Here is a 25,015-nt window from a genome sequence, read left to right on the forward strand (position 1 = left end):
TCACTGGGGAGCTTGGTACGAAAGCAGAGTCTCAGGCCCCACCCCAGACTCGCTGTGTCAGAATCTCTCAGGGCCCAGGAATCTCTTTAGTAAGCTGGGTGACGTTCACACATGTTAAAGGAGAGCCCTCTGCCATATCACTACTCTCCTCTTCAACTTCCTATTTTTAAATATTTTATTCTGTCTCCTCCCCTCCTTCTCAACCTTTAGATGTGTATAAAGAAGTATATCTCTCATGTCCACTAATTTGAAAGAAAATAACTCTCCAGTATGAGATATTTTATCCACAGAAAGATCCTGATTCTTGCTATGGTGTTTTAATTGCTTAGCCCTCTTTATCTCAGATACCTTATACTGCTTTGGAAATTTCTGAATATCCTTGGTCTCTCCACACTCTATATACTGAAACAGAATATTTCCAAAGGGCCAGAGATGCCTTTTGTCAAAGCAGGGAACTTAAAAGTGGTTTTCTGAAGTCACCCCGTGAGAAAGGTCATGATAAGCTATTAAATACTGGTTGCTCACAACATTTGATCTTATGCCCCTGGTATATTACCAAGTAACTAGGACATGTTCAGTATTAATGTTTGGGGCCACCTTTACAATATCGAGGGCCAGGCATGGAAGCAGCAAAGACATGTTGCCTTGTTATTGGAACAGCGTCCACAGCTTTTGCCCAGCCCATCTCTCCTCGTAACTTGTAACGATTGACGTCTCAAATGCAAGATCAGTGCTTCTGCTGGAGGAACACATGGCACGCTGATAAATGGCATCATTGTGAACAGACTGTTGTCCTCTCAATCACACAACAGGCTCTGGGTCAACTGAAAGGAATAGGAGAGTTTTCTTTAGAACCGAACAATAATCTGTTGCTCTCTTGTATCATTAAAGTGTCTGCCCTTGCAAAGCTCCAGGAATTTTTACAGACTTCTTCAACATCTCATGTTGGGACAAACATTAATACGTTTGTGTCTCTAATATGAATGAGGAAGTAAATTTATCTGGTATGCAGGTGTGCACATAAATTGTGCTTAAAGCTGTGATGATAATCTGGGATCCCTTGGGTGAGTCTAGACCCCGTTTTCTGCTCCACTTTTTTTTATCTTGGTTTGTTTGCTGACAGACCAATTTGGCCAAAACCAGGCCAGTTCCCACTGGTTTGAGTTTACGTTAGTATAATGAGGTGCTTTCTTGGCCTGCGGACTGGTGATTATAGGTGACTTTAACAAATGTGCGTTCGTGGGCACCTGTTGTTTTGCAGTCCGTTTGACGTGGAGGACATGACGCCATCCTCAGGCGCTGGGAACAAGGCAGCCGCCCTCCAGAGAAGAATGTCCATGTACAGCCAGGGCACCCCGGAAACGCCCACCTTCAAAGACCACTCCTTCTTTGTAAGTTCAGTGTGATTTCTGGAGGAGAAATGATGAGCCTGAGGCGGTGCTTGCACCCAGGGTTTGAAATGCTTAGTATACAGTGTTAGGGAGTCTCTATAATTCCTAATGCAGTCGTCCCTCAATATCCGAGAGGGATTGGTTCCGAGAACCCCCCTTTGATACCAAAATCCTAGGATGCTCAAGCCTCTTACGTTGAATGGCATAGTGTTTGCACATAACCTATGCACATGCTCCCGGATACTTTAGATCATCTCTAGATTACTTATAATACCTAATGCAATGTCAATGCTGTGTAAATAGTTACCAGCAAATTGGCAAATTCAAGTTTTGCTTTTTTGGAACTCTCTGGAATTTTTTTTTTCTTGGAGGCATAACCCTTGGATACGGAGGGCTGACTGTAATGTCATCTTCACGTTCACCCTAGGCACGTGGTGACTAAGGAAAGCACATTCCGAGGTGTCTGTGACCACCCGCGCACAGGTGGTAAACCTCCTCTCCTCTCCTCTCCTCTCCTCTCCTCTCCTCTCCTCTCCTCTCCTCTCCTCTCCTCTCCTCTCCCCCCACTTAACCTGTTGCTTTGGTAAACACATGTAGACTTTTCTGCACATTCTCTAAGATCAGACTTTTAAAGAAGTGGGTGTAAATAATGGCCTCCTTGTTTTAATCAGAAATGCTCGCTAAAAAGCTGACAAAAAACATGGTAACCTGCTGCTTTCCACTAACTCCCCCATTTTGCTTTGACTTCTGAAGAGATGGTTGCATCCTTCACCAGACAAGCCAAGGCTGTCTGTCTTGAGTGCCTTGCAAGACTCTTTCTTTGCCAAGCTGCACCGCAGCCGCTCTTTCAGTGACCTGCCCTCCCTCAGGCTGAGACCCAAGGCCGTGCTAGAGTTTTATGTGAGTGTGTGTGGCCCACCTGGGTGTGACGTGCTTGCTTTAGGGGACTTGTGGCATGTGGGCTTTGGCATGGCTCTTGTCTTATCTTCTCTCTCTCGCTCATTGGCTAACGGTTACAGGCCTCCTGTCCCCGGGTGGGAAATTTGGGCATGCATGCACCTTTGTGAGAGAGGCCGTTTGTCCTTCCCTGCTCATGATCTCCGCTTTTGTGCTGTGACTTTTCTGCGCTGTGGCAAAGATATCCATGGTAACAATATTGTCATTAAAAAAAAATACAGTTGCACTCAAGGTCAAAGAAGATTTTCGTTCACAAGTTAAGCTAATGTATCACTAATAGCAATCTTTACAGCTGTAGCCTTCAAAACCTGGCATTGGATTTAAACCAATTTTCCTAGAACTATTTTTATTGAAAGAGGTTCTTAGCTTTAATTTATTGTATTGTTTGCTAGTTTTATACTATCAAAGCAAAAGAAACTCTTTAATTTGCAATCAGGAATGTAATAGGTAACCTATATTATATGTGTTATCCATTATGTCACAAGAGAATACACACACACATATGTACATACATACCTGGAATGTTCTGCTGTTTACAGACATATAAAAGTAATCTTTGAATGTCCAGAGAGGAAAGGGTTAAAAGTCTTCTGGTTAATAATAATAATAATTGTTATACTCCAATAAAGATGTTAAAAAAAAAAAGTGCAGCTCTAGACTAACTGGCAAGCCTAAATTAGTGGAGTGACTGATTATAGAGGAGTTTGAAATAGATTTTTTCAAATCACTTTCAAGTACCCACTCTGCATGCTCAAATGAGGTAAAAGAATGTTGCATTAGTAAGATATCTTTTAAAATATACTTTAAATAAAACTTAAAAATAGATTTATTTTTCTTTCTAAATGACTACTTGAAACACGTTTTTTATTTTTCTTCCAAAAAAATAAATAAATAAATAAACCATCAAAAATAATAATAATAATAATAATTGCATCTTATTCATTGGATTAAAAATCACAGGTGAAGTAGACCAGGCTAAACTCTAGTGGAGTTTCCACGGAAAATGGGAAGACTACATGGGAAAGATATGCACATGCCAGAGAAGAGTAGAACTGATGCAGTAACTGTCAATGTCATGTGTATATTCATGCTCATACGCTGCAAGTTGGAGAGTGTAAAGATGGTTAGTAGAGGTTTTAATTGCATCATGTAAACAAGAGCAAGATTAGAAAAGAATGTGATGGCTTCCTGTAGCCTTTTGGATAAACGCAAACTCCTCGGAGCAGCCGTTCCATTCGGCCCAGTTTTCCAGGCCCACCTCTCCTCTCTCCAGGCTTCATTCTCTGCCTGACTGCCCCCCGCCGACCCCAAACCCCCCTCAGTGTCCTCCAACTGCACCCTCTCTCTCAAGAGCTCCCACAGACTGTTGTTCCTTCTAGGATGCACTTCCTCCTCCTTCTGCCCTGCTTCTCCGCATTTTCCAGGGCTGAGTTCCAGACCCTCTCTCTTCTGGGCAGCCCCCACCCCCCTGCCGGGGCTCCTACCACCCTGCAACATCCCTACATCACCCCTCAGTTACGGCACGCCTTCCCCGTGTGCCTGTTTATAGGCTCGCCCTCTCGGCAGGCTGTACATCCCCTTCAGCAGGGCGTCTCAGTGTAACTGGATATTTGCCACTTAAGTACATGCAAATTGGGTTTGGGAATGTGAGACTTTAGAGAAATGGCTGAAGAGGAGTTTGGAATTTAAATAAGAATCGTGACCACCAGGCCCCCTCCTTACTTAGCCAGCGCCTCCCGCCTCCCTCAGAGCTGCTCGGAATGTGTGTTCTGAAGGTGAGCTGAGGCTGGGCAGGGGCGCTCAGAGGACCCAGGGCGTCTGTGAGATCCCCAGGGGACCCCACGGAGGACGTGCAGGGAGCAGGACCCAGCCTTCCCCCATCCCTCCCCAGAAGCTTCCTTTTTTGTCTGTCCTGGAGGCATAAAGCGTGTTTGGGGGGAAAAGGGGGGTGCAGATACAGGAGGAAGGAAACTGAAGTAAAGGAGGCCGGAAGTAGTGAGTCGCACGGGGACTCACCCCCTCCCTGTCCCCTCCCGAGGATGGTCCCTGGAACTCCCTCCCCACCCCTCCCCACCCCCCCCCCCCCGGGACTCTGGGGAGCACAGTTCAATAATCACTAATCCAGGAAAACATTCTCACTTTTCGAGGCAAAGAAACTGAGCCTGCAGAGGTTACTTGAGTGCCCCAGGGACACATCCTTTTACTCATCCTGTGGTTAAAGTAAAAAACCTTCCAACCAGACGAGAATGCAGAGTTTAGCTGAAACTGCATGTATTGGGAGCTGGTGGCCCAGATCCAGCAGTGATGGGGCCATGGACGCTGCTGGAGGAGGATGGGGAGCCTCTGTCTGCTCCCCACTTCACTTGCTGTAACATTTTTGTTTCCTGGGCTGATTCCCAGCACTATCGTGATCATTCGTTGTTTTATTTATTTATTATTATTATTATTTTTTTTTTGGCCGCACCACGCGGCATGTGGGATCTCAGTTCCCCCACCAGGGATCGTGGAGCCCACGCCCCCTGCAGTGGAAGTGCGGAGTCCTAACCGCTGGACTGCCAGGGAGTTCCCTCATTGTTTTATATATAATTAAAATAGGTACTTACCTTTACTTAAACAATCAATTCTGGAATCCAAGAGAGAGTATTCATTTTGAAGGAGTTGATCTCAAATAACTGAAAAACTTTTCCCACAGAACAACATTTAGCACTTCGCCAAGACCACAGTGTCAGGAAAGGTGACTTAGAAATTGCTCTAACGCCTGCATAAACAAATTATCTTGGTTACCTGGATATTTCTGACCTCTGTGTTCTGAGTTCTGCTTCATGGATCACAGAGCCTGGGGCTACCTGACAGAGCACTTGGGATTTCTAGACACCCTGGGAGCTCTGGGGTTTGCATCCCTGGAAGATAGTTGTTCAGTTTATCAGTCTTTTTCTCCTCTTTTCATAGAAGCTCTGCGAACATATTTCTGGTCTTGAATTGTTTGTGGCATGGTTACTGAATTAGTAAAACTTTTTCCAGGGCTTGGGATTTGTGGGTAGAGATTTTCAAAAAATAATTTATGAGAACTGAAGCAGAACAAAGCATCACATCTTTTGAGTGAAATAGCAAGAATGTTGTAAAGTCTTTTAAGATCGATGCCAAAAAACAAACAAACAAAAAAATCAAAACAAAACAAAAAAAACGGTGGTGCTGTTCTTAACTATGGCTGCCAAATACTGTGAGATCCTGGGATTTGGGAAACAGGCACTGCTCCCCTGCCTCCAACCTCTTCTTTTGAAAAATGTCAAACCTGAGAATAGTGCAATGAACTTTCACCTAGATTCAACAATGGTAATAGAGTTTTTAAAGGCTTGTTTTCTTTTGCCACACATGTGCGCGCACACACACAAAATCAACAATACAATGTTAATATCATGAAAGGTCTGTTTTTTTAATTTTAATTGTCTTACACTTTGTCTGGAAATGAACCATGCCAAACGCATCACTTGTATTTAAAATCATAATGATTTGCCTTTCATCCACAGTCGAATCTACCTGATGACATCTTTGAAAATGGGAAGGCAGCTGCGGAGAAAATGCCACTGTCCCTCAGCTTCAGTGACCTGCCCAATGGGGACTGCGCCCTCTCCCGCAGCCCAGCCGGCTCTCTCCCCAGCGCGTGCTCAGCAAATCCAGAAATCACCATCACCCCTGCAGAGCTGAACCGCGGCAGCCCCTCCTCCCAGAACGAGGGCCTGGATGACTCCGGCTCGGCCTCTTCCAAGAGCTCCTTAGGAGAAGGCTCAGAGCCCAGGCCCCACCGGGAGGAAGAGACCGAGGGGCCCGGGAAACCCGAGGCCGGCAGAGCATCCGCGGGTGCCCGGACGGAGCGCCTATTCCTGGAGAAGGGTGTCGCAGAGGCCCTTCTGCAAGAGTCTGACGAGGCCTCTGAACTCAAGCCCGTGGAACTGGACACTTTTGAAGGAAACATCACGAAGCAGCTGGTCAAGAGGCTCACCTCGTCAGAGGTGCCGGCGGCCACCGAGAGGCTGCTCTCTGAGGGCTCTGTCAGTGGAGAGTCCGAAGGCTGTAGATCCTTCCTAGATGGAAGCTTAGAGGATGCCTTTAATGGGCTTTTCCTTGCATTAGAACCACATAAAGAGCAATATAAAGAGTTTCAGGATCTGAACCAAGAAGTCATGCACTTGGATGATATTCTAAAAGTAAGTACATTTTTAGGGAAATTGGATTAGGTCTGGAGACAGGTATCTTCAGCCAACATTCTATTTAAAATAGCCTATATATTTTTTTTTTATCCTGCCCCATCACAGGATCAGTAGATAATCATCACATAAATGGCATTGATTTTTAATACTAGTAGCGTATATTAATTTTAATTTTCCTGACAACTGATCAACTTAAGGAAAATGATTAGGAGTTAAATTAACAGCTCTAGAGAACGTCTAAATTCCCTCAGTCCCTAAGTTCATCATTCAGATCCCAAATATGAAATGGTGACCTTTTGAGCATCATAATCTCATTGAGATGTTACTGGAGAGGGTACCTCTCCGAGTATCAGGGAAGCAGGAAAGCCCTCCCATGGTTGAAGACAGAGTTAGGCAGTACAGATGTGAGAGACACGGGCATCTCTCCCCCCCACCAGGGCACCACCTCCTGGAGGATTTCCTTCTCTGCAATTGGCCCAAATCGGTGAGTCGGAACCCCAGATAATCACCCACGAATAATGTAGAAGCCAGAGAACCCTGACTTCACCAGAGTTATCTTCCTCTCTCCTGTTCCTAATCAGGCCGCTCGGGATAGACATGGGAAGATAGGAGTGAGGGGGTGATTTCCTCTTAGGCAGGAGGTCCTAGCAATGAGGTCGCTAATGCTACCCCAGAATGTATCTGTCTCCACTTAGCATACAGATGAAATTTTTAAAAACAAGGCACAAGAAGACAGAACTGGAATTTTTGTCCCGAATCCCACTGCCACTTCTTGTATTCTTTGCTTTGCCACTCTGATTTATAGTGCCATAGAGAAGAGAACTCGGATCTTTTCTCTTGAAAGAGCAGTTCTTTGGGAACCTGTTCTATAAAATAAGCTTGAAAATACGGTGTCGGGGCAAGTCAACCCACAGCAGGCTGTTGCATCCCTTGGCGTGACGGCTTTAAAATGTGGCCTTCCCCGTGGCATCTGGAACAACCTTCCCAAGGCTTTTCTCACAGTCTCGGTCACGCTGACCTAGGTCTGGAGGGGATGTCTGCCCAGGGCAGATAATAATTCATGCTCTGACTCCCCACATCCTCTAATGCTCATGACAGATTGATTCAGCTGTAGGTATAGCCTCCGAGCAGTAGGGATGGGCATTCTGAATCTGCTTCCTGTAAAACATAACTCAAAAGCATCCGCTCAGGGCTCATGCATGGAGGCTGTTTGTCCAGTACTGCAGTGAAAACATCTTGTATCCCCTCAACAAGCTCATGTCAGCACAGCTGACCAGCTTTTGCTTAGTGGGCAAAAAGTTGTTAAATGTAAAGAGCTAAGACACAATTGATCCACCTAAAGTAAATGCCTCAAATGTCTAGATGCCCCCATTTCCAGGCATCTAGGGTGCTGATCAGTAGCTCAATCCACCAGGAAGCACTAAGCAAGTTATCTATTAGTCTTATAAAGACCTGGTGGCTATAGGTTTCTTTCCAGAGTATTATTTCAATCTGCTGTTGTTCCAAAACTATCCCGCTACTAAAATCCTTAACTGCCCCTTTCTTTATTTTGATCAATATTTAAACACATCCATACTGTGCAAGATCAGGTTCTGCAATCTAGCTTAGGGAAGAAGACCCTAGAAGTGGGTCGAGTCGGGCCTGGCTCCTCCTCTCTCTCTGAGATGGAAAACGGCATTAGAGTTGAGGTCTGGGGCAAGTGGCTTTGTCTCCAGCCAGGATTAAAGCATCCGCTGGACAAAGCTTTCTCTTTTTTCCCTCCTTCACATTCCTAGGATTGCTAAACACCTTGAGGATGAGAAACTAAACGATGCTGCCTCTTGGACGGAGATCCCTGAGGGCGAATGAAACAACTCTGATTGAAAAGACTGAAAGACGGTTTCCTATATGCTTTGTCTTGAGTGTCAGAGACTCAGACCCCTGCAAGGCCCTTCCGACCTTGTGTAATGAAGTCAGCAGGGAGTGCCACCTAACTGGATGGAGAACATTTAGTTCTTCTCACTTGCCGAATTTGTCCCATTCAGTACCCCCCAGCATCCTCTTGACTATTTGGAAGAACTTCTCTCCATCTCTGTGCCCATAGCAACTGGCATTACCCTGTTTGTAATGTTTCTGCTTAATATCCAGCAATGTAGAATTCTCCAGACCATAGAATGGGTTTGCTCACGTAATTCCAGGGCCCAGTCAGGGAAGAAATGGAACTTGTTCCTTCAAAGAGCTGTAGAGGAAGCACGGCTACTCCTTGTCATGCCCATGCCATTTATTTTCTCCTCGATGCTCAAAGAAAAATTACATGCTGTGAATGTAAAATTAATATTTAAGTGTACTTACCTAGGGAGTGTGGATTAGGTGAATTCGAGTAGTTTTCTGTTTCTGGGATTTGTTTTGTGAGTCCTTTAGAACAGGTGCCTTAGATAGCTCACCCCTGTCTCAGGACACTAAACATGTTGCCACTTGGAATTAGAGATTGGTTAGTAGTTGGCATTGACTGTGACTCTTTAGATTTGTCTGCCAGTTGAATTTTATTTGGGGTTGAGCACCAAGCGGAGAGAGTATAGCAGTTTTATTTCCCAAAGCCTTCTGATTGTAATATTTTTTAAACTGTTTATTATAAAAATTTCAAACAGAGGTAGAAAGAATCAGATAATGGATCCCGATGTGCCCATCCCGCAGCCTCCACAGTGCTCAATTCATAGCCAGTCTTGTGTCTATTCTTCTACCTGCTTCCTTCCCTCTGGATTGTTTTGGAACAAATCCCAGATATTATGTCATTTTATCCACGGTTGTACTTTCTTTTAATAAGAAGATTTTAAATGAATTTTTTAATGCCAACAAAAAGAAATAAAAGCTTGAAAAAAAGAAAGTGTCACATCTCCCGCTGGGTGTCTTTGTTGTGTTTCTCCTTCCGAATATGTTGATATTCTCCTTGGTACCTTCTACCTTTGCAGTGCAAGCCAGCAGTAAGCCGAAGCAGGTCTTCCAGTTTAAGTCTTACAGTTGAAAGTGCTTTAGAAAGCTTTGATTTTCTGAACACCTCTGACTTTGACGAGGAGGAGGATGATGGTGGTGAGGTTTGTAATGTTGGAGGAGGTGCTGACTCAGTATTTTCAGACACTGAGACTGAGAAACATAGGTAAGTCTGAAGTTAGCGTCTGCTTCTATTTCTACTGTCATAGCTGGTACAGCAGTTCTTTGTAGCTACCAGACGGGACCTGATACACATCTCCAGGAAGATAAAACCCCCTATACATGAATTGGCTTACAGATCCTTTTCATTGTCAAGTACAACTTTTAAATATCATTCACCTCTATTGGTGTTGTTTAAGGAAAATTAAATTGATTTTCTTCCTTATAAATGAAGGGGAGATTTTTGTATGAGTGTGTGTGTATATTTATGTGTATACACATACATCTTGTAGGTTTCAGTGTCTACAACTTGTCCCCAATGTAATTAATTCCAAATTAAGTAGGCATACCGTATTTCTGGAGAACTCTTACTGGATGATCAGTTTGGACCTGGTTCTCCTTGATTTGCATCGTATTTCTAATTCCTTCATTTTGTTAGATTTTGCTTTTCCCACCCCTTGTCTCTCCATTCCTTTTGGCCATTGGGTCTTTGCAGTAGATTAAGCTCATCAGTGCCTATATCAAAGCCAGGTTTAAGCCCCGCGGTCCATGTTTTCCTTAGAGCATAAGAAGAGATGACTGATAACTGATAACTGCCACTGGATCTGCAGGCCTCCAGCTGGAATGTGGCCTTCTCTAGGATGGGGATGGGACAGGGCAGTGGGAAGGGAGGATAAAGGTGAAATGTTGTCACCTTCTCCATTGGGCTTTCTTGTACCAAACCACGTGTTTAGAGCTAGAGCCTGGGGTCCATTCTGTAAGCACAGTGAACATACTCAGCTCCATCAATTGCTGCAAAAAAAAAATACACAAACACTTTCCCAAATGAAAGGGTGGGTTAACATCCATCGTTTCTTTCGACATGTTATATACACTGATTTTCAAGTTACAGCAAGCTATGGCTGTTCAACCTTCGCAAACCCCTCTGTGGGTGGTGTTAATATTTTGGAGTTTTGTTGTTCCTGGAGGGTTTCTTCTGCCAAAGTGAAACCAGGAAAAGAAAAATTGAGAAATAGAATTTATCCTTTGAGCAAACTGGGGGCATAGCAAAGAAAATTTACAAAATGAATGTCATGTTTAAATTATCCTTCTACATTCTACACTAAGATTCTTCTAACTTGATTGAATTTGTGAAATGCTTCTTAAACCAAACATCTTCCTGTATACTTGTTAGCTTAAGCTATTAGATGATCGATCAAGGTCAGATTAAACTTTTTTTCTTCTTGCTATAAGAAGCATTTTAAAAACATAGCCTTTGTAAATTTTACAGAACATTGCTATTAAATATGTCTAATTTGATCAGTCTTACCGTATGTCATCAGAGGTATTATGGAAAATTGTGGAAATTGTGTGTGTGTTTTAAATACGTGCTGACTACCAGGACACAAGCTGAATGTTTTCCCCTTGGAGGCAAATGTGAATCAGAGTAAGGCGTTCAACGCCTCTAAACTCTGGTGCATGATCTTTTTAAACTGTGGAGACTGGGGAGCATGAAACTAGAAGCCAAAAACCGCCTAGCTGTGTGAACTAGGACGCTCTGGTTAACACCTCTGCTGGTCATTCCTTCCATGTGTGAAACGAGACTCTTCCCTCCCCCTCGCCCTCCTGCACAAATTCATATTAAGAATAAAATTAAATAATAGGTGCCACAGATTTATTTTTAAATGTAAGTGCCCATCATGATACAACCTTAGACAGTTCAACGGTGGGCTTTACACAAAACCTGCGAGGCAGAACTAAGCGATACAAATGCCCCTTTTAGCTTTTGTGTGGAGTAGAACATCACGTTTCTTCCTAGCAGCTTTCCTTTCTCCTTTTCTTGAAGTCGCAATTGATTTAAGGCCAGGAAAAAGCCTTGACTGATTATTTCTTAATGGTATTGCTCTTGGGAAACCACAGGTACATAGGACGGTTTAATCCCAGAAAATTTGGCAAACCACCCCGTCAACAGAGCAGGAAAGTGCCACAAAATGAGGGCACATTTCAAAAGACTTCTTGGTGAGCCAACTTTACAAATGGTTCGTTGTGCTTGAGAAGCAAACAGAGAACTCTGGAAACAGTCTGTTTGCAGGATCTTTTTAATATTAGGCAAGTTGGTGACCAGGCTTAGTTATAAAATAGTTTTTGAAAGGTGTATCTATTTTTCAAGATAGGCAAGCGCAAGACTCTTTTCAGTGGGTGCTGTGATTGAGTTGACCTGTGATTTCCAGGCAGAAAGAAACAGCTAACATGTCGCTCACCTTCCTGCTTCAACAGTTACAGATCAGTACACCCGGAAGCCAGGGGGCACCTCAGCGAAGCCCTGACTGAGGACACGGGAGTCGGGACTAGTGTGGCAGGAAGCCCTCTCCCACTGACCACGGGAAATGAAAGCCTGGACCTCAGCATCATCAGGCACCTCCAGTACTGCACCCAGCTCGTCCAGGTAGGACTGGTGACGGCACTGGGTTTTTAGAGCCCAGGTTGTTGAGGCACCAAGAATGAATGTGTGCTTCCTTTTTTGAGTTTTCCCAGGAAAATGAGAATTCAGGAATAAGAGAACCATCCTGCTTTGATTTGACCCAACTGAGAAACTCTGAAAGGCATGGCCATGCTCCCTCAATCCTGGGTTTTCTATCTTAAAACCTAGATCTCCAGACTTTAACAGGTAGTAGGTGACATATAATGTGCTCTTGCTTTCAAATCATTTGATAATAGGTGAGAGTAACGTGATTTTTTTTTAGGTGAGGAATTTGCATTCTGCCATCTACAAATGGACTTTGAAAGCCAGTATTATTGACCATATGTTAATATGAACCCATCACATGAGCTAGTTTTCTACCACCTGGACAGCTAAAGGCAAAATGCTCCAGAACATAACCACAGTTTCCCAGATCTTGAATAAGTACTTATTAGCAACAAGAAAGAACATTTTACAGGTATTATCCTCCTCACCAGTTCGCCTTCATTCTGCGACACCCTGGGGCTCACTTTTCTTCTCATTTCAGGCTGTTTATCACTTAAGATTTTGCCACAGCAGAGCAACAATTTTGACATTCTTTTGTTGCAGGGAGAGTTTCAGCTGTCTTGAACAAAGCATTTTCCCCCAAGCAGCTATTGGTACTTGAATGCTTCCTCCTCACCTGGTGGCTTGTCTTCTCCCAATCTTGTTCTTCTCCCGCTTGCTTGGATGTGTGGGGGATAGGAAAAGAATGTGAAAGCAAATGTATAATGGTTTCAGGGGGGTGGGCCAGGCAAGAAGAGGAGGAATCGTGCTTTTAAGAGCACATGGCCAACTGGAAGACCAGAGGCAGGGTGAGGAGGAAGGACCCCAGGGAGGCCGGGAGTGGGTTAATGTTGCTTTTTTAGTAACACACTTGTGATGAGATGTAGAAGAATCTGCTTCTCCTCCACGGATGTAGACCCTCAAAGCAGCCTCAGACACCTCACGTGCTCTGGGAAACTGGTTGGCAGTTATGACTCTTGCACTAGGTTGGCCAACACCCCAGCAGATTCTTCTGTTGAGCGTTGAATTTACAAGCCAGGTGCTGACAACCAATCTGGCAGAAGGTGAAATTTTTTTTTTCTGACCAAAATAGACAAGGATCGTCGCTGACTTATAGCTATCCTCTATTCACCAAGCATTGGAATGAGATGGTTTTCACAGCTCTTTGTCCTTGGTGAGCCCGAGACTGTGCTGAGCAAACACCTTTTAGGCGTAAAGTCATTACTTTGTGAGGCATGGGAGAATTCTCTTCCATGAAGGGATGGATGTTTTCTCTCAAAGAATAATTGGCATGCAATAGTCAGTGCAGTGTTTCTCTCGATAATAAGGCCTTGGTTATAACACTTCAACTCTTCTGTGGAGAAAATCAACACTAGAAAAACAAGAAGGGAGTTCCTCTCTACGTGGTACATGAGATATTGCCCAATTCATGAATCGTTTAGTAAAGCCAATTAGATCTTTAAAATTTAAAAAAAGGAAAAGAATTTGTAGAGACGTGGATGGATCTAGAGATGGTCATACAGAGTGAAGTAAGTCAGAAAGAGAAAAACAAATATAGTATATTAACGCCTACATGTGGAATCCAGAAAAATGGTACAGATGAACCGGTTTGCAAGGCAGAAATAGAGACACAGATGTAGAGAACAAAAGTATGGACACCAAGTGGGGAAAGGAGGGGTGGGATGAATTGGGAGATTGGGATTGACATATATACACTGACATGTATAAAATAGATAACTAATGAGAACCTGCTGTATAGCACAGGGACCTCCGCTGTACAGTAGAAACAAACACAACATTGTAAAACAACTATACCCCAATAAAAATAAAGAAAGAAAGAAAAAAAAAAGAAAAACAAAAGCGGTAGACCTAAAGATATAGAATAAAAGAGTAAGGGTTAGAAGCTTGATTTCTAATTCGCACCCACTCCTGAATCAGTGAGTTTACTTATTCATTTGGTATATAATTGCAAAGAGATAAAAATGGGCAGTGCATAAGAATCATAATAGCTATAATTATGTTTAAAATAAAGAAAGCAGTTATTTTCTACCGTATTTATTTACATGAAAGGCATTAGTACGTAATTGCTGCGCTTGACTTTTGAATTTGAAAAATTCTCTTTGCCTTAGAGTCCAAATGCTTTAGACCATACAGGATGGTGGTACAGGTCTGCATGCTGCAGCCATGCCTACCAAGTGAAGGGGACAGGTTTCTGAGAGACACAGAAAGGACTAGAACCTTCAGGCAGCAACTGACTTCTGTCCTTTCCCCTCTCAAGCCCTTCCTTATTCTTGTGATCCGCACACAAGTGAAATCACTTGCTATTTATGTGCCCTTGAGCACGTTACTTGACCTCTCTGTGCCTCAGTTTCCTCATCAGTAAAATGGAAAATCAAAAGTTCCCACCTCATTGGATTGTTGTGCAAAATAACACAAACTAGTACATGTATAAGGCTCAGACCAGTGCCTGGTACATAGTAAGCACTTGTTAACTATAGTGAGATAGCTTTGATTGTAATTAGGATTATTCTACAGCACGCTCTTAATTCTCAGCTTGAAAACAAGGAAATAAATCAGGCTGTGAAAAATTACTACGCTTTTAAAAAAAATCTTTTTTCTGTTTCCATACCGGAGGGCAACCTAAATATGCCCTTCAAGTTTCAGAGAGGATTTTTAGGTTGACAGTACATACAAGAAAGGTAACTTTATAATAACCTTGCAACCCTACTACTGAGAAAATTCAGGAATTTACACAGGCATGAAAAAAGTTGAAAGCAACAAAAACATGTCTGATTTCAGGAGATGTTGTAACCGGCCTGGAATGAGGAACATTTTCAAACTGGAAGAGAAACGTGTATGAGTTTAACATCCCCACTTCATTCAAAAGGACAAGGTTGAGTGGGGAAAGCTCTGTTGACAGCAACGTAATTGACACGGTGGTTTTGTTTGTTTTATCAGCAAATTGTTTTCTCAAGCAAAACCCCATTTGTGGCCAGAAACCTCTTAGAGAAGCTTTCTAGGCAAATCCAAGTGATGGAGAAGCTCTCAGCCGTCAGTGATGAGAACATGGGAAACATCAGTTCTGTCATCGAAGGTGAGCACCTGCAGTTACGCTGCCATTCTTGTAAATGATGACCCCGTGAGCCCCCTCCCCTGCCTGCATCTATCCATGGCTTTGTTAGGATGGCAGAGAAGCACTCTTGGGCTGTAGAGGAAGGTCTCCACACTGGTGTGGTCGTAATTAACACCATGCTTCAGCCTTCGGAGTCAAAGCAGCAGACGCCTAGCTTTTTCTAGAGGGGCCTCCACCTCCAGAAGGCAGACTCTAGTGTACACACAGAACCAGCATCCACCTCCCAGGCAGTTTCACAGACTTGTTCGCCTGGTGTTGTTCCATTTGGGGCAGGTAATTAAGATTGTGCTTGCACCACAGAGCTGGCTGAGACGGCTCCCATAGTGGTTGACTGTCAGGCAAGGTGCTCTCAAATCCTACTGGGAAAGGTAGAAAAACGAGAAGTCAAAGGCCTTCAGGAGCGTCCCTGGTTCAGAGAGCTTTAGGTAGAGAACTTGACCCAGGAAAGATGCCTTTGAACCTGTGTGGCCTGGCTACAGGGCTGTTTCCTAAAGACAAGAATCTGTATCGTTTTTCACATCAGATAGTCTGTGGAAATAGTGGAAATCTAGGATCTTCTGGATTATCTCCAATTAAGCTTAAAACACCCTGTAGGTTCTTTCTATACATTTCTGCCTCCTGCTTCCGGTCCTCCCAGGAGCAGGTGACCTTGGCAGCTCTCTGAGAGATGTGAAAAGGGGCAGGACATTCAGACTCCTGTCCGTTCCTCCCCCAGGCCCCTCTGCATGATCACAGCCACATGAGTGAAATGCTGACCGTGGCATATGGCTCTTCAATCATTTCAGTCAGAGAGCCGCCTGGGCAGGGTGAAAAAACTCCTTCAGTCATCCTCTGCTCTGTTGCACCCCCTGCAGAAAAGTCTCCTGAGGTTTGAGTCTCTGATCCTGTACATTTTTTGCTGTTAAGTTATAGGAGATGAGATGATTGGACCTTCTCCCAAGGGTAGACCTGCTGTTTTCTATCACCTAAAGCAAACAGCTTTGCTTTTGCTGCATTTTCTTTGCTGCCCAGGCTGGATGAGATCCTCATCTCAACTTCTTTGCCCTCGGGACACCTGCCAACGACAGAGGAATCCTGTAGTTCTGATTAAAAAACAGTCTTTAAAAAAAAAAAGGAAGGCCCTTGGTGATGCCTGCCCCATCCTCACCCAGGTCCATCTCGTCATCTGTTTCTTCAAAACATGTATCATGGGATGGGGGGTTGCTCTTCTATTCCAGCCATACCGGAATTTCACAAAAAGCTGTCTTTGCTGTCATTCTGGACCAAGTGCTGCAGCCCGGCTGGGGTCTACCACAGCTCAGCAGACAGAGTGATTAAGCAGCTAGAAGCCAGCTTTGCCAGAACTGTCAACAGAGACTATCCCGGACTCGCAGACCCAGGTACAGGGCAGCAGGAGCAAGGGAAACATTTCTGTCGTTTGTTTTGAGAGTGAGTGCTAGAGAGGTTCCCTCAACACTTTCCCCGCATCGAGCCCTGAGAAAGGGCTTACCCTCCAGAGAAAACATCACCTACTCAGTAAAATCGGAGAAAAGAAAGACACTGAACATGTTTTCATTCTGAATATCAGCAGTGACTTTGAAAAGGACTATATGTCTGTGTTGCTACTGAAGTACGTATCCTTTTTTCATTAAAATATCAGCAATACAGGAGTGTCAAATGGCATAACCACTTGGGAAAAACTGTTCGGCAGTGTCTATGAAAACTAAATATGTATCCTCCTACCCTGTGATCCAGCAATTCCACTCCTAAATGTGTCAAGAGAAATACGTGCTTATGCTCATTTTTTAATAGCAGCTTTATTCACAAGAGCCAGAAATTAGAAACAAGTCAAATGCCCATCAACAAGAACATGGATAAATTGTAATATAGTCATACAATAGGGTATTACATAGCAGTTTTCAAAAAGAATAAATTACTGCTACAAGCAACAATTTGGATGAATCTCACAGATATTTTTTGAGCAAAAGGAGCTAGATACAAAAAGTACATACTATATAGTTCCATTTGTATGAAGTTCAAGAACAGATGAAGCTAATATATTGATAGAAGTTCGATTATTAGTTGCCTATGGTGGGGATAGGTGGGTAACTATAGACTGGAAAGGGGCACAAGAAAACCTAATGGAGTCCTAGCAGTGATCTGTATCTTGATCCAAATGACAAGCTATACAGGTGTATAGATATGCAAAAGTCATCTGGCTGTACACTGATTTCACTTTACAGACTTCACTCTGTCATGTACCACAGTAGAAAGACGAATGAATGAATGAATGAATGATCATGTTTCTTAAAAGCTGCTCCGTATCTTCCCCTTCCAAATAGTGTTTCGCACACTGGTGTCCCAAATCCTGGACCAGGCTGAGCCCCTGCTTACCTCCAGCCTCTCCTCCGAAGTCATCACTGTTTTCCAATATTACAGTTACTTTACAAGCCACGGTGTGAGTGACCTAGAGAGTTATCTGAACCAGCTGGCCAAGCAAGGTGGGACTCATTCTTTGGTCATACTGGGTGGGGCTCAGTTTGGAATGATCCCTGGTCTTTCTAGTCATAGTTTTTAGTGATGGTAATTTTTTTCCCCCCCAAGTCAACAGATTCGCCTTTTAAATGACTTCTGGACCTTTAACATTAGTAAGCCCCTTGGCAATGAACCAGGGATTTGCTAAGCACATGCCACTCATCCAGCAGGGGTGTACCATTAACAGGAAGCTGGTAAATGATTTAAGACTGCTGTAATTTCTTTCCCTCATTAATGTATTTGCCACTTGTAGGATCAAGCCCGCAGGCAGTGCTATTTTATGTTGCCCTTTTTGGTGGTGCTTTCATAATACTAAGCAGAAGTGAGGTTCAGAAGAAGGCCAGTGGGGTGACAGATTGGGAAGGGAAAGGAGGAAAGGATGAAAAACCAAATCTAAGGCTTCACATCCAGGGATTGAAGAGAACAGGCACCAACGCAGGGGTGCGGCAATGAAGCTCCTTATTGCCTTCTCATGTGGCCCTTCGAATATAAGAAATAAAATCAGTATCTGCAGTGAGTGAAAACCTCTTTGGGGGTGGAGCCAGGCAGTAAGGGGCTGGTTTCTGGTTCCCAAGTTTGTGCTCTATTTCTCCACCCACGCTTGACAATGGGGCAATGGAGGCGGGGAGGGGAGGGAGTGAGGGGTGTTCTTGGGAGTAGACAGGTTGGCACAGCGCTAGTGGCAGAAACACTTCTGGCCCTGACCCAGACCCGGGCTCAGCCCTTCTCTTTCCAGAATATTAAACCCTGCGGCACCATGTTCAGCACGGTGATTGGCATCACAGGGAGAAGAAGAAAATCTCCCTCCACCCAGGGCCACTCCAGCCTGAGCACGGGCGTCTGTGCTTAGCTCCCACTCCCCACCCCCGAATAGCCATGCTAGCCCAGAGTGCCAGAGAGGCCAAGCCTGGGCAGGAGACGCCTCTGATGGAAACTGAATAATATAGAAATTTACTCAGAAAATTGATTTTTTTTTTTTAGAAAATCGATTTAGATTGTGACAAATTTAGAATCAAGAAATGAAGAGCATAACAGAGTGAGACCCTGGGGTCCTAAAACCGTATCCCCTTCCTCCTGTTACACAGCCCTGGAGAATGACCATGGGAAGAACTCTAAGCCTTTGCTTATCCTTTTTTCCCCTTTCTTTATACAAAGAAAAGCCCTTCATTATACAAAAAAAAAAAAAAAAAAATTAGAAAACATGGAGAAGTATGAAGGAAGAGATTCAAATCACCTATTCTCCTATTTTTAAAATATAATGTGTTTTTCAGTTGATTGTGCGCTGGTTTTAAATTTCAAAATTGTGATTACTCATTATAGAATATTATATCCTGGTTTTTTAATTTGACATTATATCCCATGTTATTAATTCCTTGAAACATTTTTTAGTTTTGTAATATCCCTGCATTTAGATGCATACTAATATATTTGATGATTGTTGAATGTTTAGCTTGTTTTCTGTTACTTATTTAGCTGTTATACATAATATTATCTGGAGACTTTTTACTAGAGTGTTTATTTATAAAACAGTGAAGTTACCAGAACAACCACAACAGGAGAAATAGGAAATTAAAGCAAAAAAATCTTGATCATTCACAAATTTGTTCATGTGTAGAGGATGTGGCTCTATCAATGGAATGTGAATTTTAGGTTATATTTTCCCATCTGCACGGACCAGATACACTCTTATCCTAATGTTTTTGTGGCTAATGGATGCCCATGCTGGATGTCTAGTTAAGGATTAGAGTACATAGAGCATGGTCAATTTGTCCAAATGGAACTCAGAATCCTATTTTTTATCATATTGTCCCCATATTCCAACCAACTGGATTTTTCCATCAGGGTCCAGTTTCCTGAGTGCAGACAGAGAGAAGGCTGAGTCAGGGGTCATTCAGGGTCAGGGTTTTGCCAGGCAAGTATGACTGAAATACAGGGGGCTGGGGACTTCCCTGGCGGTCCAGTGGTTAAGACTTCACCTTTCAATGCAGGGGGTGCGGATTCAATCCCTGGTTGGGGAGCTGAGATCCCACATGCCTCACAGCCAAAAAACCAAACATAAAACAGAAGCAATATTGTAACAAATTCAATGAAGACTTTAAAAATAAAAAGACAGTTAAAAAAAAGAACACAGTAAAAACTGTTTACTTGTATTTTCTTCACTATTATTTTTGCAGGTGACTGTTTAATTCATCTCTAAGTTATTATAATAGCCATTATGAGGTGGAAATCCACTTTCACTTTTTTCTCATATGATTCTTCATTTGCCTTGATATAGCTATTTGAATAATCTGTCCTTTTCTCACTGATTGGAAACATCGCCTTTCTAATATGCTAATTTTCATATATCCTTGGGTCTGTTATTATGTATATCCTTGAGTCTTATTTTTATTTTTAATGAGCATGTTCCTTTACTGTCAGAAGGTGACCTCTGTTTTCTTCTCACTCTCCAGTTTCCATGGTTCAGACTCTGCAGTCACTGAGAGATGAAAAACTGCTACAGGCCATGAGTGACCTTGCACCCAGCAGCCTCCCGGCCCAGCAGGAAATACTCGGGACTCTGGCTCTGCTCTTAACCGGGGATGACAGTGGAGTTAGTGAGGCTGTGATGCTTTACTTGGCAGCAGCCTCCAGAAACGAGCATTTCAGGGAAAAGGTAGGGCATGAAATGATGGACATCAGGGCAGAAGCTTGTTTAATTTTATGCCATTTACTATTAATAGTTTGTCATCTTTTCCTTTATAAAAATAATTTTCTTTCACTTATTAATAATATATATTCTGTAAAATGATTTAAACTACAAAAATATACTGAAAATAGTTAAGTACCTGTAGGTCCAGCCCCTGTAGAAAACTGTTAATAACTTAGTGTACATTCCTTCAGATTTTTTCTATTATATCCATGCTAACATGGATAATTATTTTTTTCTTAAATGAGATCACACTATTCTGTTGTGCAACTGATTTTTTAAATGTAATATATCATGGTTATTTTCTTTCCATGGCAGAACGTATCGATCTACTTCATTATATTTGATGGATAAATGGCATCTCAGTATATGAATAACCCATTATTTTCTTATTCCATATTGATGAGCATTTGTGTAGTTTCCAACTCTGAAAAATATTATGATGAACATACATATATATGTTCACGCACATGCATTTCTTATGAGTAGTTTGGAGTTAAGTCATCAAACTATTGGGTCAAACAGCTAGAATATTTTTAATTTGAAAAGCCATCACTCCTGATGCTAGGGAAGAGGCAGTTCACCTCTCTCGGCTTTAATTCAACAGTCATCCAGGTATAATAAACATCTGAAATGCAAGCACATTGGGGCCCAGTACAAGCAAGGGCCTCAATCCTCTGGGAGCCCTTTACAACTTGAACAGTCATTCTAAAAATCAATTCATGTCAACCTTCAGATCGGCTCAAGAAAATCAAACTTGGTCCTTCTTGTCCTTGGGGAGGTCGATGTTGAACTCTGAGAAGAGTTTGCTTAACTTTTCTAAGGCATTACATAAGCTAGCATGTGGTGGGATGTACTCACAGGAAGATATTCCATTCTAATGCCATTTTGGCCCAAGAGCATGAACTTCATATTGTTCTTTCCTACAAAGTTCTGATCTTTTGGTAGAATTTCCTCAAAACTCTCTTCTATGGGCCAAATACCATCACCCCCACTGAAAGAGCAAGACACGAGAGGCCATGTATTATGTGATTCCATTCATAGACTTCTAGAAGGCATGATGAATTGAGTAAAGAGACAGCTCTTTTAATAAACATGAATTTTAATGGATTTTTTTGTTGTTGTTCTGAAGGTAGTGCAAAATGTCTTGTTTTATCTGTAGCTTATCTCAGGGAGTAAAAATGATATATACATCTAAAACTACAAACAAATCGAAGTGTCTTCACAGCGTCCTTTCTTCTTTTTCAGGCCCTGCTCTATTACTGTGAAGCCCTAACAAAGACTGACCTCTGGCTCCAGAAGGGAGCTTGCCTGGCCCTGAAAAGCCTGAAGGTAAGGCTCAGCCTCAGAGCCCCTGGTGGGTCAGCTTTGAGCTGACTTTGGCTTTGAGACTAAGCCAGGTGCATAGAACAGCTTTCTTTCTGTATTTGGAAGTACCTGCTTTAGCAGCATTTCTCCTCTCCTTTACACCGTATGTTAGTTCGGGAGTCCTTTTTGTCTTTTTCTTTAACTGAAGTAGAGTTGATTTACAATGTTGTGTCAATCTCTGCTGTACAGCAAAGTGACTCAGTTTTATACACATATACATTCTTTTTAAAATATTCTTTTCCATTATGGTTTATCCCAGGAGATTGGATATAGTTCCCTGGGCTATACAGTAGGACCTTGTTGTTTATCCATTCTAAACTTAATAGTTTGCATCTACCAACCCCAAATTTAGTACCTAAATGTAACTTAGTTTTGTTAAAGTCAATACGTTTCAGACAACAATTCCATTTCTCAATAGTCCACAGGAATCAGTTTGCCTCAGAATGACTGTTAGCAAAGTATCTCCCAGGGCTTCCCTGGTGGCACAGTGGTTGAGAATCCGCCTGCCAATGCAGGGGACACAGGTTCAAGCCCTGGTCCTGGAAGATCCCACATGCTGTGGAGCAACTAAGCCCGTGCGCCACAACTACTGAGCCTGTGCTCTAGAACCCGTGAGCCACAACTAGTGAGCCCGCATGCTGCAACTACTGAAGCCCGCGGACCTAGAGCCCGTGCTCTGCAACAAGAGAAGCCACTGCAATGAGAAGCCCGCACACTGCAATGAAGAGTAGCCCCAGCTCGCCGCAACTAGAGAAAGCCCGTGTGCAGCAACGATGACCCAACACAGCCAAAAATAAATAAATAAATTTAAAAAAAAAAAGAAAGAAAAGTACCTCCCATCCCAAAAAAGAGGTGACATGCTGATTTCATCAGTTTTTCTTGTGTACAAAAAAATAGCAGGGACAAATAAAATTGGCAAAGAAGTAGTAAAATCCAGTGTGCCAATAAACCCCCAAATCCTTCCCGGAGAACTCTTTTACTAAGCAGCTCATCAATCTTAATTGTGTCAGAGGGAGGTGTAAATGAAAAAAGGGCTGAGAATTGCCAACATTAAAGAGCTTGCCTTTCAGTAGTCAAGATTTAATGTTTGACCGACCTTAATCACAAAATATAAGATTAATCATCCTTGAGAAAAGAATGAAAAGGCCACACCTTAAAATCTGCTGAACTCTTGGGTTGGTGCAAGGACCTGCAGGCCTGATGGAACATGAAGGAAGGGATTAACACCTCAAAAGAAAAAGTTAATGACCTGTGAAGAAAAACAGCTCTGGGAAAATTTGCCTTCCTTGTTACTTGGTCACAGAATTACCTTGAGGTGGCCAAAAAAAGCCCACAGTGGTTGCTGTGTACTTGGGTGCTCTCCTGATATACAGTGACAGGTCGGTGATGATAGCTCTGATATAGAGTTAACATAAATTAAGACTTGAGGATAAGTGATCTGCACCAGTTTTTGTGGATTTACGTGCTGTGAAGCTTACCATAAAAGCTACAGTTTTAGGACTTCCCTGGTGGCCCAGTGGTTAAGAATCGACCTGCCAATGCAGGGGACACGGGTTCGAGCCCTGGTCCGGGAGGATCCCACATGCCACAGAGTAACTAAGCCTGTGCGCCACAACTACAGAGCTCACGTGCCACAACTACTGAGCCCACGCGCCTAGAGCCTATGCTCCTCAACAAGAGAAACCACCACAATGAGAAGCCCGCGCACCGCAACGAAGAGCAGCCCTTGCTCGCCACAACTAGAGAAAGCCTGTGCACAGTAACAAAGACCCAACGCAGCCATAAAAAAATAAATAAATAAATCTATTTAAAAAAAAAAAAAAAAAAAAGCTACAGTTTTAAAGTCTAGTGTATCCAGAGTCTGGGAGCACCAATTCTTCTCCTTTACCTTTTTCTCCTAGAGGATAGGATCCTTTGTGCTGACTAAAAGACCTCTTTCTAAATCATCTGCAGCCCCACAACTCCTGAAAGGAGCTCCATGCAGCATGATGTGAAAAACAGTGCAGACTCAACCAATCAACTCTTGTTAACTTGTCAGGGAAAAAAATTTTTTTTAATTAGTGATGGCAAACAGACAGCCGACATTTTTCTTTCCTATTATCAAAATGAAAACAAGCTTGAGAGGTCAAGGTCCTCAAATCCAGTGGCCCTCCAATTTTAGGTTCCCCATCTGTCTTACTGGGCTAAAATAACCCATAGTCTACCCATGCAGCTACCATTTCATAAGCCTACCTTTCTTCCAGAAAAGAAAACTGTAATTTGTTACCCAATATCGACTCCTCAAAATGACAGGAAGAGCATTTTATTTCGTAGCAGGCTCTCTTTCGTCTACCTGCCTTCAATACTGGTGTTTGTAGAGACACCTGCTGGGCCCTCTTCTCCCTCTGAGTCCTCCCTGGGGAAACATCAACTCCTACATTTTCCATCATCATCTCTATGCTAATAATTCCTCGTATTTCCAGTCCAGGGCTTCCCTTCCCATCTCTGATCAGCTTGCTCTTAGGTATCTCCCTTAGGAAGTCACCTCAAACTCCACTCATCTCACCCCCACCTCTAGTCTCTGGTATCTTAGTGGATTGTACAACCATTTCTCAGTAACTCAGGCCAGAAACCTAGGAACCATCAGTGACCCCGCCCTCCCCCTCATCCTCCACATCCAACCAGCCTCCTCATCCTGCAGATCCTATCTCTTTAGTAGCCGGAATTTGTCCACTCTTTATCCCCACTCTATTCACCTGGATTCGAGCTACCTTCCCACTCGTCTCTCTGCCTCCCTGCAGTCCATCCTCTCCACTGCAGTTAGAAAGCTCAGAATAAAAGACAACTCCTTCTTAAAACTCTTACATGGCTTTCCATGATCTTAGAATGATGTCCAAAATCTTTAATGTGGCTTATAAGCCTCCCCTCGATTTGGACCCTGTAACAAGCTATTCCCCTTACCTAGAATGTATTTCCTTCTCCACACCCCCAAGCACTACATATACACACACACACGTACACACACGCATACACACACACACATACACACACACACACGCCCCTACCATGTGCCCAAACTTGACTAACTCCTCTAAGATATCCCTTCCTCCAGGAAGACTTCCCTGATCAGACCAGGCTGCATTTCCCAGTCGTGTTCTGCCCTGCCAC

General features: G+C 43.1%; 1 protein-coding gene across 3 annotated transcripts in view; it reads left to right on the forward strand.

Moving 5' to 3' along the window:
* RIPOR2 (RHO family interacting cell polarization regulator 2) overlaps positions 1-25,015 on the forward strand; it is a 109,084-nt gene that overhangs the window by 78,069 nt on the left and 6,000 nt on the right. For 2 of the 3 annotated variants that reach the window (XM_057554264.1, XM_057554265.1), the window contains exons 12-20: positions 1,262-1,391; positions 5,876-6,553; positions 9,505-9,689; positions 11,939-12,107; positions 15,126-15,261; positions 16,518-16,679; positions 17,622-17,780; positions 20,265-20,467; positions 21,749-21,832. In XM_057554264.1, the coding sequence (XP_057410247.1) occupies positions 1,262-1,391; positions 5,876-6,553; positions 9,505-9,689; positions 11,939-12,107; positions 15,126-15,261; positions 16,518-16,679; positions 17,622-17,780; positions 20,265-20,467; positions 21,749-21,832 (1,906 nt within the window). Of the gene's footprint in view, positions 1-1,261; positions 1,392-5,875; positions 6,554-8,331; positions 9,406-9,504; positions 9,690-11,938; positions 12,108-15,125; positions 15,262-16,517; positions 16,680-17,621; positions 17,781-20,264; positions 20,468-21,748; positions 21,833-25,015 lie in introns of those variants that run through there. The other variant, XM_057554266.1, reaches the window with a different exon arrangement.

The sequence above is a fragment of the Balaenoptera acutorostrata genome, chromosome 10 (assembly GCF_949987535.1).
Source record: "Balaenoptera acutorostrata chromosome 10, mBalAcu1.1, whole genome shotgun sequence".
In the NCBI taxonomy this organism is placed as follows: Eukaryota; Metazoa; Chordata; class Mammalia; order Artiodactyla; family Balaenopteridae; genus Balaenoptera; species Balaenoptera acutorostrata.